We start from the raw sequence: 18,601 nt of genomic DNA on the forward strand, positions 1-18,601 counted from the left end.
TTGCTTGGTCAAAACCCTGGAACACCCTCGCTAATAGCAGTGTGTATGTACCTATACTACATGGAGTGCAGCAATACAAGAAGGCAGCTCACCACAACCGTTCTCAAGTGCAAATAGGAACGATCAATAAATTCTGGGCTAACCAGCGATGCCCACATCGCAAAAAGTAATTCATTTCTTTTTAAATTGTCCCTGAGAAGGTGGCGGTGAGCTGCCTTCTTGAACCGCTGCAGTCCATGTGATGAAGGTATAGTGTGACAAATGCAGGATTTTGGATATATTGGATTATAAACATTTGACAATTTAAGGGTTAAAAACCTGGATTAGGGTGTGTTTGACTGCAGTGGTCATGCTTTTAAAAAGAATTGTGTTTTCCAAGGCCATGCTTTTAGGAGCCAGAGGTGAAATCGACCACTGTAAACAACTTTTGTTTGACTGGGGGGGGGGGGGGGGGGAGGAGTCTGTGGGAGTTAATATGTTTTCAGCCTGGGGAGTTAATTTGTTTTCAATTTGGGGAGATTATGCCATTGCTGGGCGGAGCCAAGGTATTCAGACATTTTGAGAACGCTTTTGAGTCGAGATCTGATCTGGCTGCCCTTTAGACTACAAGCATTTTGCATTCACAGTAGGATAGTTAAAAAAAGATTCATAGTATTTAAAGCAGTACAGACTTGTCCGAGGACAAGGAAGAAGCTTAAACAAGCCAGATGAAAAAGCTTTTTGAAGACATTCAGCCAGAGTCTGCAAGAGTTCTAACAGAGCCAAGTCTGTCTGGAAAGCAAATATTACTCTGTGCCATTGGGATGCAGAATAGATTGAGAGCTGTATGTTTTTCCTTTCTTGTTGTTTAATTGCGAATAGAGATAGTAATTAAGGGTATTGTATTAACTGTATTTAGTATTATTGTATAAGGGGTAATTATTTTTATTTTTTTTAGAATATCCAATTCATTTTTTCCAATTAAGGGGCAATTTAGCATGGCCAATCCACCTACCCTGCACATCTTTGGGTTGTGGGGGTGAAACCCACGCAGACACAGGGAGAATGTGCAAACTTCACACGGACAGTGACCCAGAGCTGGGATCGAACCTGGGACCTCGGCGCCGTGAGGCAGCAGGGCTAACCCACTGCGCCACCGTGCTGCCCTGTATAAGGGGTAATTATAAGCTACTTTCAGGTGCAATGTTAAAGAATATTGTGTTAATAATAAAGATTTGTTTTAAAATACCAAATCCCTATTTCTTCGTCCACTCACTCCTGGAGCAAAGCATTCTTTCCGTACAGTCTTCAAAATAAACTAAAATATTGGAGTCTCGGCCCAGTATCCGAGCCGCTGTTGGAGTCTGGAAAGGCATCGTAATAGCAGTCCTTGTGTTGTAGGAACACCCACAGTGCTGTTTGGAAGGGTGTCCAGGATTTTGACCCAGCAACAGTGAAGAAACATTTATGTTCTTTTTCTAGTACAGCAGAAACCCCAAGTGCATGAAACTACCTACTCCCCAGTCATGCAAGATCTCCATTTTTAGATTTCTTCGATCAGAATTGCTGATCCCAAGACCTCCTTTCAGAGTTCTCAAACCTGTAGACCACACCTTTGGTGGTCATTGATGCTAGAAGTATAAACAGTATTCCAAGCCACAGGAACCATCTCCCCAATATTCTTAGTTCCCAAGAAACACAGATCCAGAATATGGTTGCACGGTCCAGCTTTGCAAACACCACTCTGAGAGGAGAGCCCATCACAAAACGGCACTGCCTCCAGAGATCATAGCCCAGTAACGGCCATGTCCAGGGGTGCACCAATACAGTATCCCCGGGCAGTAGGACTTGGAATACACTGGCAATCTTATCTCCAATTCATTTCACTGAGCGATGTCACAAGAGTTCTATCAAAATATCAGTTTTCAATGTTTTTAAGCTTTCTCTGTCTAGCAATTTAATCAAAACAGCAGTGTGAATGTCTCTGCTTGTTAATGCAAGTGCACTAATATCCTTGTTTGTCTCAGAGAGTGAGCAACTTCTTTCCTTCAAAAATAAAACCTGGGCGATACGGACAATCCTCTTTTTAGAGTAGTTTTTTTAAGAACATTACTACGTGATTGATCAGAGATTTTGACTTACACCGGATCATGCAGACAGCAGATAAAACAGAGTATATCGTTCTACGCGCTACCGACCATTCAACTTCAAAGTAAAGAATGAAATTGTTGAAAGGAACCTATTCAAGAACTCACCTGTTGCTCAGTCTGTGTGTATTTTCATTTTTCTAATTTATAGACATACACACATTTGTGAATTTAAGGAAAACCAGATAGAAGTCCTTACCGCTGGTATCAAAATAATCAGCTGTGTCTATCTCCTGCTGCTTTGTTGAGGTTGCTGCGTCTCCCCCTGATTGAATTTTCTCAGACATGTCCTTGTAGGAAAATTCCAAACCAGTGTCTTTCCCTGTCTCAGTCCTTTCAGTTAATTCCACACGTGTTTGTTTACAGCTCACATCCTTGCGGGGTGACGGTTTCTTTTTTGTGCTACTTTCCTCTTCCCTTTCTTCATCTGATCCATTGATTGAGATGAACCCTTCACTATCTGAGAATGCTTCTGCCTCCGATTCCTCGTCTGACTGATCCTCATTCTCTGGGCTAGAAGACTCGTAGTGCGTCTCTTGTAGAGATGCCTTGATGGCTGCTTCTAGTTGGCTATCTTCGCTGGCGTCAATTAAACTCTCCTAACAGATCAGGTAAAACAGATCAGCAATAAATTAATATAGGAAGACCATACAATGGACCAAACTATCTAAACAGTTGGGAAAAAAAGTATCCCCCCAAAAATCTTTTCGCTACACCCCTCAAGGTGACATTAAATCGGTCACCATACTTTATCTGGTAACTTACTCACACTTGCACTTAATCTGGCACCCCATATACATCAGGCTCCGTGGAATGCTGTTTTCCCACCCTCAAAGCCTACTATTAAGATGCATTGCCTTCAGCATACACATAACCCAGGTAGTATCTTCGCCACTGCATACTTACTGAACGCAGACGTTTCTTTGGTGGGCTACAGGAAAGTCCATCTAACAGACCGTGCTCTGTTAAAAACCCCGTCACCTGCTCCAGGAAGGAATTCACATCCAAGTTGCGCCACTCAACTAGCTTTTGGCCTGAAAAAAGGAATTGGTAAGGCAGGAAGTGAGAGGAAATATTTACATTTAAATTCACTGACGATATTAAACAATAGTTTCTGATTCAGATTCAATGTGGAGAAATAGGAATGTTTTCAGATTTCCAATTATTATTTCCAATTCGCATTAATATTTGAAAAGTTTCCTTTAAGTTCTGCACTATGTAAGGATCTTTCTGTTAATCCCTGTCTGTCCCTTGTTTTTTCCTTTTAATTTCTGTTATTTCAATTTTTGTACCGGGACAATTAATGGGACCTATGCTTTTACGATCGACTTCACCTTTAATTTTTTTAAAAAGGAAACTCCAGCAGGATGCACTATTTGGTCTGACATCAGTGATGAGTCAACTTGATGGATTTGACTGGTGGCCAATGAGCTGTTTCAGACTGCCGGAATTTAGCTGATATCTATACTGATTGGTGTTGACCATTCTGGAACGTTCCTTCCTCTGTGAGACTCTGTTTCCAGTGTTTAGTTTCATTATGAACTCAGAGCTGAAGGAGGCTTTGAGTTTCTCTCTCCGTGGAAGGGTAAACTTCTCTCAAATACACGGTTGGATACTTTGTTTTCTCCTCAGTAAAGCTGGAGGACATTTCTGACATAGGACATAGAATATCTGACATAGAATCCCTACAGTGCAGAAGGAGGCAATTCGGCCCATTGCATCTGCACCGACCCTTCAAATGATGACTCTACACAGGTCCAGGCCCACTCCCCCCTACCTGCGCAACCGCATAATCTAACCTGCACATCCCTGGACACTAACGGGCAATTTATCATGGCCAATCCACCTAACACGCACATCTTTGGACTTTGGGAGGAAACCGGAGCACCTGGAGGAAACCAACGCAGACACGGGGAGAATGTACAAACTCCACGCAGACAGTGACCCAAGTCTGGAATTGAACCCGGGTCTTTGGAGCTGTGAGGCAGCAGTGCTAACCACTGTGCCATGAGACTGGAAACCAAGTAAGCGTAAAACCCAGGCTGAGAACTGGGTTTGAGGGGATTCAAGGAAAATCTTAAGGAAATCCAGACAAGCCATCAGCTGAAAGTAGGGTTTGTTGTTTAAAAGCCCTACAGCCGGGGAAACCACAAAAGAGGAAGGGTGCTGAAGCCAATGGGGGAGGGGGGGGGATCATAGACTGATCCAGAGGGCAATGAAATGTACATAGAGTTAGTTAAAGGAAGGACGAAATAAACTTCTCTGTAAAATAAAGTAAATTAGCGCAGGCAAGAAAAATGTAATGTATATACACAACTGTTTAGAAATATGAGAAAAGCCAATAAAAAGATTTTTTTTAAAAACCCTACAGCCTGGGGGTTCTGACTGAATGCTCTTGCCAGAAGATCCATGTTTGCAATTCAACCCGTGGTTACAAGCACTCCATGTCCTTGGAGGACAGCCATACTCTCCCAACACCAGAAATTTCCTTGTTCCTTCCATCGGTAGCTACTCGTCTAGTCAATATGCTCCTGGCCACTGGAATTCTCCATCCACCTTGTCAGCTGGTTCCCTTTCAAAACGTTCCACTTTGTACATTCAGTGTCGCATCTGAGCATTTTTGCTCTTTTCTCCACTTTGGTATCCATTGGAATAAAATAATTCATTATTGTAAAGTACTTAGATGCCCTCCTGTGCAAGAGGAGGACTAAATAAATTAAGTGCCGTGGAAGGTACTAAGCAATGATTTGCTCAAACCTTATCCAGCGCTCTAGAAGAGGCATGGCAGAAAGTCACCAAGACCTCTTCAACATCACCTTCCAAACCAGTGACCTCCAATGCCTAGAAGAACAAGGGTTCCAGGCACAAGGGAACACCACTATCTGCAAGTTCCCCTTCAAGTCTCAATTCATTCTGATGTGGAAATATATCACTGTTCCTTCTCTGTCATTGGGACAAATCTTGGAACTCCCTCCGTAACAGCACTGCAGGCGTACCTACACCACACAGAAAGCAACGGTTCAAGGCGGCAGCTCACCACCACCTTCTCATGGGCAATTAGGGATGGGGAAAAAAATGATGGCCGAGCCAGCAACACTCACATTATGAAAAAGAATAAAATAGTAGTATTCACATGTTTCAAAATATTGAAATAGACATTTGAATTTATTTTAGCTGGCTTTGATTTGTCATACATGTGATTGTGAGGGATACGAGGCCATTCAGCCAATGTGTCTGTACCTGCTCCTCGAAAAAGTTAACCAATTAGACCCCTATTCCCTTCCCTATATCTCTGTATTTTTCCCCTCAAATTAGTTACCCAACTCCCTTTGAAAATGATTGAACCTGATCCACCACCCTTTCAGACAGATTAAACTTGCCTTAGCTTGTGGTGTTTCATTTTTAGTCAGTCAGTTTTCCAACACCCATGAAAAGCTATCTATTACAATCCCGCACTAGACCACCTTCAGATAAAGTTAACTGCAGCTTTTCTGCCAAACCCAAAAGTTTTATTTTAGTCACCCTTTGTAAACCAGCCCAAGTGACCTGTTCCACACCCAGGAAAATGTTTGCAACCGAAAGAGCCATTTCCAGTCACTCCATAATTAAACTGTACCTAAAAGAAAGTGCCCGTTCCCACACAGTCTCTATATTCAATAATCGCAAGCCAGTAGGGAATTATACTTTAAAAATCCCAGTAAAGAGCCCCAATTTTATGATGATCCCAGACGAGCCCCCAATTTTATTATGATCCAAGACCAGATGCCAACAGTGGCTAGAATACTGGACAGAAATCCCAATATTTTATTTTAGTTTAGCAAGACTGTGAGAAAAGGATACCTCACTCCAGAATACCATAGGGGTTACCATAGGTATGTTAAAAAAAACTTTATTACTCACATGGTATTAAAATATATTTAACATCACACAAGAAAATAGCTGACAAATACCCCTTAAACAATGCTGATCAATACAGTGACACAATAACCCTTAACTGTTATCTTTATTTCCACTCAAACAACAAAACCATCTCAGATCCCAATTCACTTTTAAACACGGTTAGCGCTCAGGAATACTTGCTGTGTAGAGATGTCTTGAATACTCCACTTTGAGAAAGAAAAATCTTTTGAGGCTGCTTTAAAGAAAGAGACCTGACACCCTGTCAGAATAATGCCGAATCTCTGGCTACATTTCTTCAGAACCGTTCTCAGCGCACCACCAATCAAAAACAAAATCTTGGAAAACCTAAACACCTGATTGCTTCAACCCCTGTCTCCTCCCATTAACTACATAATCTTGCTAAACTGAACACAATGTCACTCATTAACTACTCTGCATCCATTAGCCCAAACCTTTAGAACCATTAAATTCCTACAGTGCAGAAGGAGGACATCCAACCCTCTGAAAGAACATCCTACCTAGGCCCACTCACCTGCCCGATCCCCGCAATCACATATCCCCACCTAACCTGCACATTTTGGACTGTGGGAGGAAAACGGAGCATCTCAAGGAAACCCACGCAGACACAGGCTGAAAGTGCCAACTCCACGCAGAGTCACCCAAGGCCGGAATCGAACCTAAGTCCCTGGCGCTGAGAGGCAGCAGTGTTAACCGCTGTGCCACCGTACCATTTTAATTGAACCTCCAGCTCCAAAAGGCCCAACTAATCCACCAGCCAGGATATTTAAAAACAATACTGCAGCCATTATGCATATACGTGCCCAGGCTTTTAACCCTTACTATACCAAATATACAATACATCTCAAACTCCTACATTCATCACAATCTCCATGTTCAACAGACTCCAAACCAAGCTACTTAGACAACCACACAGACGGGGTCTTTCTTTTTCCCAATTACGGACTGCACTCTCTCTTCTAATGGATAAACTGTTTGACAGAGCCAAGATTCTGGATTTGCCAAAATTCACCATCACCCCAAATATGTGCAAAGAACTATTCTGCAGCCTTGAAGCTAGAAACGTTTCTCTCTGCACTGCCCAGTCAGGACTAACCTGTTCATGACAAGTGTCCCAGCTTTCATAATCGGTCCAACTTCCTCAGGAATAAACCAGGATGCCTAGCTAATTAGCAAAGCTGCCATGGACTACTACAGACCTGCCTATCCTGGGCATCAGAAGGGAGAGTCACCAGGATGTCAATAGTGAGGGATTCACCGATGATAATGCCATTAAATGTCATGGGGCGATGGTTACATCCTCCCTCATTGGAGATGGTCACTGCCTGGCAGTTATATGGCATGAATATTACGTGCCACTTATCAGCCCAAACCTGACCAAACCTGAAAGTTGTCCAAGTGTTACTGCACATGTACAAAGACTACTTCGGTATCTGAGTCGTGAATGGCGAACATTTTGCAATCATCACTAGTGAACACTCCCACCTCTGAACTAATGATGAACTAATGATGTCGTTGACAAAGCAGTTGAAGGCGAGGGGCCGAGGACAATCCTGCAGCGATATCCTGACCTCCAGCAACTACAACTATTTTTCTTTATGCTCGGGTATGACTCCAACCGTGTGGCTTTTTCGCCGATTCTCATCGATCTCAATTTTTGTAAGGCTTCACGTCACACTCGATCAAACACTGCCTTGATGTCAGGGGCAGTCACTTTCAACTCACCTTTGGAATTTAGTTCTTTTGCCCATGTTTGGCGAAGATTGTAATGAGGCCAGGAGCCGAGTGGCCCTGGTGAAACCCAAACTGAACAACAATGAGTAGGTTATTGCTGTGCAAAGGTTGCTTGATAGCTCTGACAATGACACCTTTCATCTCTTTGTTCATGACTGAGAGTAGACTGATGGAGTGGTACTTGGCCAGGTTAAATTTGTCCAGGGTTTGTAGACACGGCGTACCTGCACAGCTTTCCATTCTGTCGGACAGATGCCAAAGTAGCTGTACTGGAACAGCTTGGCTAGGGGCGCAGAAAGTTCTGGAGCTCAAGATTTCAGTTGGGATGTTATCAGGGCCCATAGCCTTCAAATGTTTCTTGATATCATGTGGAGCGGCATGGTAGCACAGTGGCTAGCACTGTTGCTTCACAGCTCCAGGATCCCAGGTTCGATTCCCGGCTTGGGTCACTGTCTGTGCGGAGTCTGCACGTTCTCCATCTGTTTGCGTGGGTTTCCTCCCACAGTCCAAAGGTGTGCAGGTTAGGTGGATTGTCCTTAGTGTCCAAAAAGGTTGGATGGAGTTACTGACTTATGGGGATAGGTTGGAGGTGTGGCTTATTAGGGTGTGCTTTCCAAGGGCAGGTGCAGACTCGATGGGCCAAATTGCCTCCTTCTGCACTGTAAATTCTATGAGTGAATTGAATTCGCTTTTAATTTCAGATTTTATTTTTAAAATTGAAATTAAATCCACCAAATGATGTAATGGGATTTGAACCAGTGTCAGAGGATTGGATTACTAGCACAGCGACATTACCATTTTGCCACAATATATCACATCGCTATTAACTCTGCTGAATTGTCTATTAGTCACCATTGAAATACTTCAAGTACAAAACACCAAAGTGGCTCTATTCAAAGACAGGTAAATTGTAGGCTGTGTAGGCTATAAAAAGCACCATTATTTTAGTCTAGGAATTTTTGAAATTCTAAATGATAGGATACCTACCAGTGCGGGGATCTAGTATAGATACATAAGGGAAGTCTGAGAGCTGATAGAACTGGACATAGCGTTGCCCTTCTTCACTGTCATGGTATACCTGGAAAAGAGATTGACTGTTAAACATGGGCAACACAGTTTTTGCACTTGAAATAAATGCTACGGTACTAAAAGGAAAAGGGTAAATGAGCACATCAGGCGGTAGAGAATAGCAAACACATTGGGCATGATTCAGTGGCACTTTGCCATTTTTATGGGCCTCGGGGACTTCCACCCCAGAGGCCGCACAGAGGGTTTTCCTGCTGCATCTTCATGGAGTGCTTGAAATATATTTTTAAAAATAATTATATGGTGTGTGTCATGGATCTGCTTGAAATAGCTTTCTCAATTTGAACACTAGCCTTGTTTTGTATTCCCCTTATATCCATATCACATGCTGTATGCTTCGGTTCAGAATCAGAGGAGCTAGAAAGGATTAAAGTTTCACATGTAGTTTTAAGAAAGGCATCTTAGAAATGGAAGTATTTCAGGTATCAAGCAGAACATAATTTAAATTGATTTGACCCTATAGGTTGAAGGAAGAACATTGGATTTTAATGTAGGGAATGTTATGCCGATTAGGAAGACTAAGAGTAAGAGAAGGCAGGGAGAAGTTGCTGAAGACAATGGGACTGGTGGTCTGAAGTGAATTTGTTTCAACGCGAGAAGTGTAACAGGTAAGGCAGATGAACTTAGAGCTTGGATTAGTACTTGGAACTATGATGTTGTTGTTATTAGAGACTTGGTTGAGGGAGGGCCATGTTTGGCAGCGAAACATTCCAGGATTTAGATGCTTCAGGCGGGATGTAAAAGGGGTAGAGTTGCTGCATTATTGGTTAAGGCGAATATCACAGGAGGCCTCGGAAGGTCATGCTGCGAGGCAATACGGTTGTACCTCAGAAATAGAAAGGGTGCAATTACAATGTTGGGGCTTTACGACAGGCCTCCCAATAGCCAGCGGGAGATAGAGGAGCAGATAGGTAGACAGATTTTAGATAGTTGTAAAAGCAACACGGTTTTTGTGGTGGGTGATTTTAACTTCCCCAATATTGCGATTCACTTCGTGCTAGAGGCTTGGATGGAGCAGAATTTGTAAGGAGCATCCAGGAGAGTTTCTTGAACAATATGTAAATATTCCAACTGGGGATGGGGACATACTGGTATTGGGGAGCGAGCCCGGACAGGTGGTCGAAGTTTCAGATGGGGAACATTTCGGGAACAGTGCCCATAATTCCTACATTTTAAGGTACTCGTGAATAAGGATAAGTGCATTCCTTGGGTGAAGGTGCTAAATTAGGGAAAGGCTAATTGTAACAATATTAAGCAGGAATTGAAGAATTTAGTATGGGGGCGGCTGTTTGACGGTAAATCAACTTCTGACATGTGGGAGTCTTTCAAACATCAGTTGATTAGAATTCAGGTCCAGCATGTTCCTGTGAGGATGAAGGATAAGTATGCCAAGTTTTGGGAACCTTGGATAACGAAGAATATTGTGAACAGAGTGAAAAAGAAAAAGGAAGCATTTGTAAGGCCTAGAAGGCTGAGATGTGGAGATGCCGGAGTTGGACTGGGGTGAGCACAGAAAGAAGTCTTACAACACCAGGTTAAAGTCCAACAGGTTTGTTTCAAACACTAGCTTTCGGAGCACTGCTCCTTCCTCAGGTGAATGACCATTTCCCTTAATTGGAAAAGTGTTTGAAACAAACCTGTTGGACTTTAACCTGGTGTTGTACGACTTCTTACTGTGCTTAGAAGGCGGACAACAGGCAAAGCCTTTGAAGAATATAAAGAAATAGGAAGGAACTTAAACAAGGAGTCAGGAGGGTTAAAAGGGGGAATGAAAAGTCCTTGGCAAACGGGATTAAGGAGAATCTCAAAGCATTTTATTCATATATAAAGAACAAGAGGGTAGCCAGGGAAAGGATTGTCCCACTCAACGACAGAGGACAGAATCTATGCTTGGAGCCAGAAGAAATGGGCAAAGTACTAAATGAGTACTTTGCATCAGTATTCACCAAAGAGAAGGACTTGGTGGATGATGAGTCTATGGAAGGGTGTGAAGATAATCTGGGTCATGTCAATATCAAAAAGGTGGTGGTGGGCACCTTAACAGGTATCAAGGTCGGGCAGCACTTGGCGCAGTGGTTAGCGCTGCTGCCTCACGGCGCCAAGGTCCCAGGTTTGATCCCGGCTCTTGTTCACTGTCCGTGTGGAGTTTGCGCATTCTCCCCGTGTTTGCGTGGATTTCATCGCGACAACCCAAAGACGTGCAGTGTAGGTGGATTGGCCACACTAAATCGTCCCTTAATTGGAAAAATGAATTGGGTACTCTAAATTTATAAACAAGCATTAAGGTAGATAAGTGCCCAGAGCCTGATGGGATCTATCCCAGAATGTTGAAGAAGGCAATGGAGGAAATTGCTGGGGCCTTTGCAAAAATCTTTCTATCTTCTTTGGTTAGGTGAGGTCCTGGAGGACTGCAGAATAACCAATGTTGTTCCTTTGTTTAAGTGTAGCAGAGATAAACTAGGAACCTATAGGCCTGTGAGCCTATATTGAAGATTCTTAGGGACATGATTTACTCACATTTAGAAAACAAATGGACTTACTAGCGACAGGCAGCATGGTTTTGTGAAGGGTAGGTGTTTCACTAACTTCCTCGAGTTTGTTTGAGGAAGTGACTCAGATGATTGATGAAGGAAGGGCAGTGAATGTTGTCCACATGGACTTTAGTAAAGCCTTTGACAAGGTCATTCATGACAGACTGGTACAAAAGGTGAAGGCACTCGGGATCAGAGGTGAGCGGGCAAGATGGGTACGGAACTGACTCGGTCATAGAAGACAGAGGGTAGTAGTGAAAGGGTGCTTTTCTGAATGGAAGGCTTTGACTCACAGTGTAGTGCAGGGATCAGTGCTGGGACCTTGTTGTTCAAAGTACATATAAATGATTTGGAGGAAATTATAACTGGTCTGATTAGTATGTTTGTGGACGACACAAAGATTGGTGGAGTTGCGGACAGTGAAGAGGATTGTCAGAGAATACAGCAGGATATAGATCGGTTGGAGAAATGGGAAACGCAGTTTAATCCGAACAAATGTAAGGTAATGCATTTTGGAATGTCTGGTACAGGTGGGAATTATACAGTAAATGGCAGAACCCTTAGGAAATTTACAGGCAGAGAAATCTAGATGTACAGGTCCACAGATCACAACGTGGCATGCAGGTGGATAAGGTAATCAAGAAAGCATACGGTATGTTTGCCATCATCGGTCAGGACATTGAGTATAAAAATTATCAAGTCATGCTGCAGCTGTACAGAACCTTAGTTAAGCCACATTTGGAATACTGCGTACAATTCTGGTTGGCACACTATCAGAAGGATCTGGATACTTTCAAGAGGGCACAGAAGTGGTTAACCAATATGTCGCTGGTCTGGAGGGTAATAGCTATGAGGAGAGGTTGGATAAACGTTTTCTGAAACAAAGGTTGAGGGGTGACCTGATAAAGGTTTTCAAAATTATACGTGGCACGGACAGAGAGAGTAGCCAAATCCTTTTTCCCAGGATGGAAAAGTCAATTACATGGGGACGTAGGTTTAAGGTGCGAGGGGAAAGTTTAGAGCAGATGTGCGAGGCAAGCTTTTTTACACAAGAGGGTGGAGTGCCTGGAACGTGCTGCTGGGGGAGGCTGCGAGGGAGAAAGTTTAGAGGAGATGTGTGAGACAGATTGTATTTAACACAGAGGGTAGTGAGTGTGCCTGGAACATGCTGTCGGTGTAGGTGGTGGAAGTAGATACGATAGAGGTGTTTCAAGAGGCATCTAGATGAATACATCAATAGGATGGGAATAGAGGGATGTGGACCCCAGAAGTGCAGAAGATTTTAGTTTAGACAGGCATCATGATCGGTTCAGGTTTGGGGAGCCAAAAGGCTTGTTCCTGTGCTGTCCTGTTCTTTGTTAGAACAGAAGCGATAAAATATGAACCTGTTAGAACAGACAACTAGTGGTCAAAGATGCAAAAGTAAACAATTTGGGTGTAACTCAAATTTTTAAACTAAATTTAAAACTCAACACGGTAAGTCACACACTGGGATACTTTGCACGGGCATTTCATCATCAGTATAAATAAGCTGTTGTATCACATGCAGTACAAATTCAAGAGCACTCCATGAAAATTCACTTACACTTGAAATCCTCAGACATTACCCGTTTGCATTCTGCAGCAAAAGGTGGCTGGCATTTCAGCAGGTTAATTGTAGAAGCAGAGTTAATCTGCTTTGAAAATTCTGCAGTCTTTTTTGGCAAATGGATGACAACAAGTTGAAAAATTGATCACCCATCCTAGTGTTTGAGGACTTTGTCATTCTTCAGATGCTGTTGCTTTTCAGACAGTGAATGTATGGGAATCCTCAGGTAAAATAATTACCCCAAGAGACATTTGTTGAGCTCACATCATTCAGAAATGAAAACAACCATCTGACAGAACTTTCCTTATTTGGAATACCAACTCTCAGAAACGTTATATGCAGAGGTGGCCATTTGGACCATCAAATCTGCAGGTTCTCTGAAAGAGCATTTTTGCTAATCGCTGGAAGATTGCACATTCTTTGAATGGTGCTTTCAGCATTCTACCTTTAGAACGATATCCTGGGACTGGATTCGGAGAGGAATGATGAGGATGACTCCCAAACTTAAAATTCAAAGAGAGATCTAAAGAGCTGAACTTGTTTTCAAGAAAGTATCAGGAGGAGGCAGATTGATGCTTTAAAAAAAATAAATAAATGTAGATGATTACAAACTACTTGGCATCAGCTGTAAAATTAACAACCTTAAGAATGATGAGATTTAGGTGAATTCCCAACCCCAAATCAAATGTGAATATTAAACTCCCAAGCAAAAAGGGCAGCAAGGTGGCGCAGTTGTTAACACAGCTGCCTCACGGCACCGAGTCCCAGGTACGATCCCGGCTCTGGGCCACTGTCCGTGTGGAGTTTACATATTCTCCCCGTGTTTGCGTGGGTTTCGCCCTCACAACCCAAAAGATGTGCAGGTTAGGTGGATACGCCATGTTAAATTACCCCTTAATTGGAAAAAATGAAGTGGGTACTCTAATTTTTTTTTTTTAACTCCCAAGTAAATAAGCTTGATTAAGATTTTAAAAGAAGCATAACTGGATGAGTATCTGTTTAGGGATAGTTCGAGGACTCCAAATACAGTCACTCACATATGGGAATTTCAGGGCAAGGAAAACTATTATCTGCAACATTTAATGGGGAGAGATTAGGCAGGCAAATATTTAGAGTTATGGTTAATTTTAAATTAGGGATCCAGAAGAGACTTTGTCAAACATTCCCCCAAGAAAATAGCTGGCTGGGTAGCGATGGAGCGAACTATTCAGGGTGCAAGAGGAACACAGCAGAAGGCTTTTCCTGATAACTGCTCTATTCTCTTATCATTTGGGCTTTATGAGATTAGGCATTCAGTAAAGTTAGGAGCCAGCAGATTAACCAGCTCAAACATGGCTGCAGAGCATTTCATGTTGCAAGCTTAACTCACCATAAATGTATGATGTTAAAGAGAAAATTAGCTTCTGCAATATTTAGTTCAGACCCAAGCTCCGAGAGAAGAGACTGGAAATCAATTGTCCTTCAAACAGAATACTTTTAAGAAAGGGACGTAGACCACAACGTGACAGAAAAAAGGAGAAAGCAACTAAGGTGATGTGATTTATTTCAGCAGGAAGGGGCCAATTAGCAATTTGGGTCCACCTACATTGATCTTTTAAATTTAAAAGATAACATTCTTGAAGCCAAATTAGCTGAATTTTAAAAGTTTTGACCAATGGAACTATCTAAATATTGTACAAAGAACTCAATCCATCATGGTAGATGCAGCACTTGCTCCCAGCACAGGGGGTGAGCCAGCTGGACACATTACTTCCAAGATAGAAAAAAATAAACGCCAAAATAATGATACGGTAAATAACGATGGAGGAGCTAATATCAGCCAGAGCAGGACCAAAAACACATAGGAACAAAACAATGGAGAGACAGAATGAATGATTACCACAGTTGGAGTGGGCAGATAGTTCTCTTGTTGCACTTGCATGCAAAGAATCACCAGGGTGTGGTACATGGAGGAAAACTAGGCAAGTCGGATCGTACGCACAAAACAGATCCTGCCAGATTACCCATATGTAACAGATGGAAGATTGGGTGGGCTCTCACAAGCTCATGATCATCCTCTGACCCTGTACCCAACCGAGTGTAATACGAACAACATCTGTCACAGCAAATACAAATGAAATAGATAGGGAAAAACATCAATTTAAATATGCATTCATTTAATTGGCACAACATTTACTAGTATGTGAATTACTATAATTAACATGCAGTTCAGCAATTTCTTGTATTTCACCAGCAATAACGTGCTGAACCTTTTTCCACTAAAGTCTTTAGCACCAACACTTGCCAGCCTCTTGGTACCTGCCAAAAGATGAAGTGCTCTCGAATGATGGTTTTCACAGCCTCATTGCTCCAAACATCACGATTTAAACACTGGCAGGCAAAGTCTTGCACGTTTTGAATGTTTACCATTAACCACTTGTTCTGCAGCTGTCCCGCCTCCTTTGCCTTTTCAAAAAAGAAAGGAATGATTAGAAGATTGTACTTCATGGTTTGTATTGTGTAATGGAAACAAAATGCTTCAAAAATACCTTCCAGGGAATTACCACACAAAACGTGAAGAGGGAGGCATCCACAGTGCCTCAGTTACTCCTCTCTACAGTTATTTTTGTACCACCAGCTTGAGATAGTCAAGCAAAAGACCTGCCTCAGAAATAAATCAACAATTCCGAACTGGCTGATTAAGCTTAAATGCTTTTTGAGTTGTACACAACAGTATTATTATACTGCTGTGCAGTGGTTAGCACTGTTTTAAAAAAAATAAATTTAAATACCCAATTTATTTTTTCCCAATTAAGGGGCAATTTAGCGTGGCCAATCCAATTAACCTGCACATCTTGGGGTTGTGGGGGTGAAACCCACGCAAACACGGGGAGAATGTGCAAACTCCACACGGACAATGACCCAGGGCTGTAGGCAGCAATGCTAACCACTGTGCCACCATACTGTGCCAGTGGTTAGCACTGTTGCTTCACAGCACCAGGGACCTGGGTTAAATTCCAGCCTCGGGTCACTGTCTGTGTGGAGTTTGAACCTTCTCCCAGTGTCTCCGGGTGCTCGGTTTTCCTCCCACAAGTCCTGAAAGACATGCTTGTTAGGTGAATTGGACATTATGAATTCTTCCTCAGTGTACCCGAATGGCGCTGGGTTGGCCATTAGACATCTATTCGTTGTGAATTTCAGCCACTTTTAAATGTGCAAAAGATACTAAGAGGCCCTCACAAGACACATGGCAAGTAGCTCATTTACCACGAGAATGCTTGTTCTACAACCACCCTCCTGACCATTGTATTGAAACATACATATCCCATTGAATAAGCAGGTTTTGGCATAATGGTCCCCACGCTCCCCCGCCCCACTCAGCGCACTGACATCCCAATTCCACCAGATAGGTTGTGGTAGCCAACAGATCCATCCCATCATTTAGGACTAACCATCCAATCAGCTGGTATAGATGATCATGGATCACGAACAGTCAACAACCATGTTGTGAATCAGCCTGCCAACATTCTGCTACTTCATATTCCAAGGCAGCAGAAAAGATACAACTGCCCTACTGAATAATGGTTCCAAAAGTGGGAAATGTAGTTTCAGCAGCGTTTGCTGCCTCTCTGTACCCAAATTAACACCTAGTTCCATATAGAGTGTACATTCTCATATCCAATCTGTATCATCTTTCAGCAACTGTTGTGTGAAATTTCAGTTTCCTAGCCACCAACATGACAGACATCTGCTTCAATGTGCTGAAATGGTCTAAACAAAGCAACTTGCAGCCACCACAATTCTAGGCATCCAAATTCAGTACTGTATATCAGGCTTAGAATCATAGAATCACTGCAGTGCAGGAGGCGGCAATTCAGTCCATCGAGTCGGCACTGATCCTCGGCATAATCCAATCCCCCACCCTATCTCCGTAATCTCACCTGGGGGAGATTTAGCATAGCCAATCCACCTAACCTGCACGTCTTTGGACTGTGGGAGGAAACCCACGCAGACACGGAATGAATGTGCAAATTCCACAGTCACCTGATGTCGGATCGTACCCGGGTCCCCTGTGCTGTGATGCTACACCACTGTGCCACCGTGCCTTCCCATCTCATCTGTACCACCGTGCCACCGTATCATGCTTAATCATCATCAAACCCTAAAGCAAGGTCTTTGTGAGACTAGTAGAAAGGCACGGTGCTGAACTACACCTTTGTTCAAAAAAGGATAAAGATAAGCTCAGCCACTACATGTCCGTCTATTTAACCTTAATGGTAGGGAAGCTTTCAGAAATGATCATTCAGGACAAAATTGATAATCACTTAATTAAGGAAGGCCAGCATGGATTTAAGGGCAAATCATTTTAACTTGCTTCAGTTTTTTAATGAGGTAACAAAGAGTGTTGATGAGGGTAACACAGTTGATGTGGTGTACATGGATTTCCAAAAGGAATTTGATAAGGTGACGAACGGCAGTCTTGTGAGCAAAGTTAGAGTTCATGGGATAAAAGAAATAGTAGCAACATGGATACAAAATTGGCCGATCGACAGGAAGCAAAGAGTAGAGGTGAATGGCTGTCTTTCAGACTGGATGACGAGTTGTAGCAAGTTCCTCAGAGTTCGCTGTTAGGACACCTGCTCCGCCCAATATCTATTATTGCCCAAGGCCTTGGTGTGTCGGGCACAGTTTCAAAACGTACAGATGGTACAAAACATGGAAGCATTGTGAACTATGAAGTGGATAGTGTAAACTTCAAAAGTAGACAGACAGTTTAGAGTCAAACAGGTGAAGTTCAATGTAGGGGAATCAGAGCGGTTCATTTTAGTACAAACGTGAAGAATCAATGTAAAATAAAGGGCACAACTCTAAAGGCAGTTATTGAAGTTGGCAGTACAGTTTGAGAGATAATTTAATAAAGCATAAAGTCAAAATATCACTGATGATTGCTTCAGTTCACAGGAAATGCAGATCAGTCATCTGGTCCCCGACTCCAAAATTGCATTCGGCCGGAGAATCGCCGTCGGCGGCGAAATTGGGAGCTGTGCTGCTTTTGTGATGCTCCACCCCCTCCAAAACATGCCGCATGGACGACCTCAGGATGTTACCTGAGGCCCTCCCCCCAATGCTCCGCCCCCGATAGGCCGGGTGCCCAACAGTGTCGGTCACTCATGGTGTTTATTTTTGGGAACTCAGCCTGGCTGCTGCGGACTAAGTCCAGCGCTGCCAGTCAAGGGGGGGGGGGAGCTGATCTGCGGGCAGATGGGGCTTTGGCGGGGGCTAGGGGGTGGCCCCAGGGTGGCGAGCGTGGCCAAAGAGGGTCACTATTTGGCAGGCCGGGTCCGCGCGTGGCCGGCACCATGTTGCACAGCACAGCCGCTGCAGGCTGCCGCCATGCGAATGCGCGGCCATGGACACGGCAATTCTCCGGCTGGGTGCTCTACACTGCTTGCCTGCTAGCGCCCCACCAGACGGAGCTTGGTGGCCATTTTGCTCCATTTTGTCGGTCATAAAACGCCACCGTTTCCATGCTGGTGTCAGCACTTTCTCAGATACGGAGAATCAAGCACGTGTTGGCAGAAGAACAATATCTGCAAATCCTGAACTAAAACAAGCATCAACCAACAAAGAAGAAAGGA

The 18,601-nt window shown here is 43.2% G+C and overlaps 1 protein-coding gene across 2 annotated transcripts in view; it reads right to left on the bottom strand.

The window, feature by feature from the left end:
* Positions 1–18,601, bottom strand: part of ubxn7 (UBX domain protein 7) — a 114,160-nt gene that overhangs the window by 18,984 nt on the left and 76,575 nt on the right. For both annotated transcript variants that reach the window (XM_038815668.1, XM_038815669.1), the window contains exons 6-9: positions 15,282–15,428; positions 8,766–8,856; positions 3,033–3,160; positions 2,326–2,725 (exon numbers count right to left, since the gene is read on the bottom strand). In XM_038815668.1, coding sequence (XP_038671596.1) covers positions 2,326–2,725; positions 3,033–3,160; positions 8,766–8,856; positions 15,282–15,428 — 766 coding nt within the window. The remainder of the gene's footprint in view (positions 1–2,325; positions 2,726–3,032; positions 3,161–8,765; positions 8,857–15,281; positions 15,429–18,601) is intronic.

Source organism: Scyliorhinus canicula, chromosome 13 (genome assembly GCF_902713615.1).
Source record: "Scyliorhinus canicula chromosome 13, sScyCan1.1, whole genome shotgun sequence".
NCBI lineage: Eukaryota > Metazoa > Chordata > Chondrichthyes > Carcharhiniformes > Scyliorhinidae > Scyliorhinus > Scyliorhinus canicula.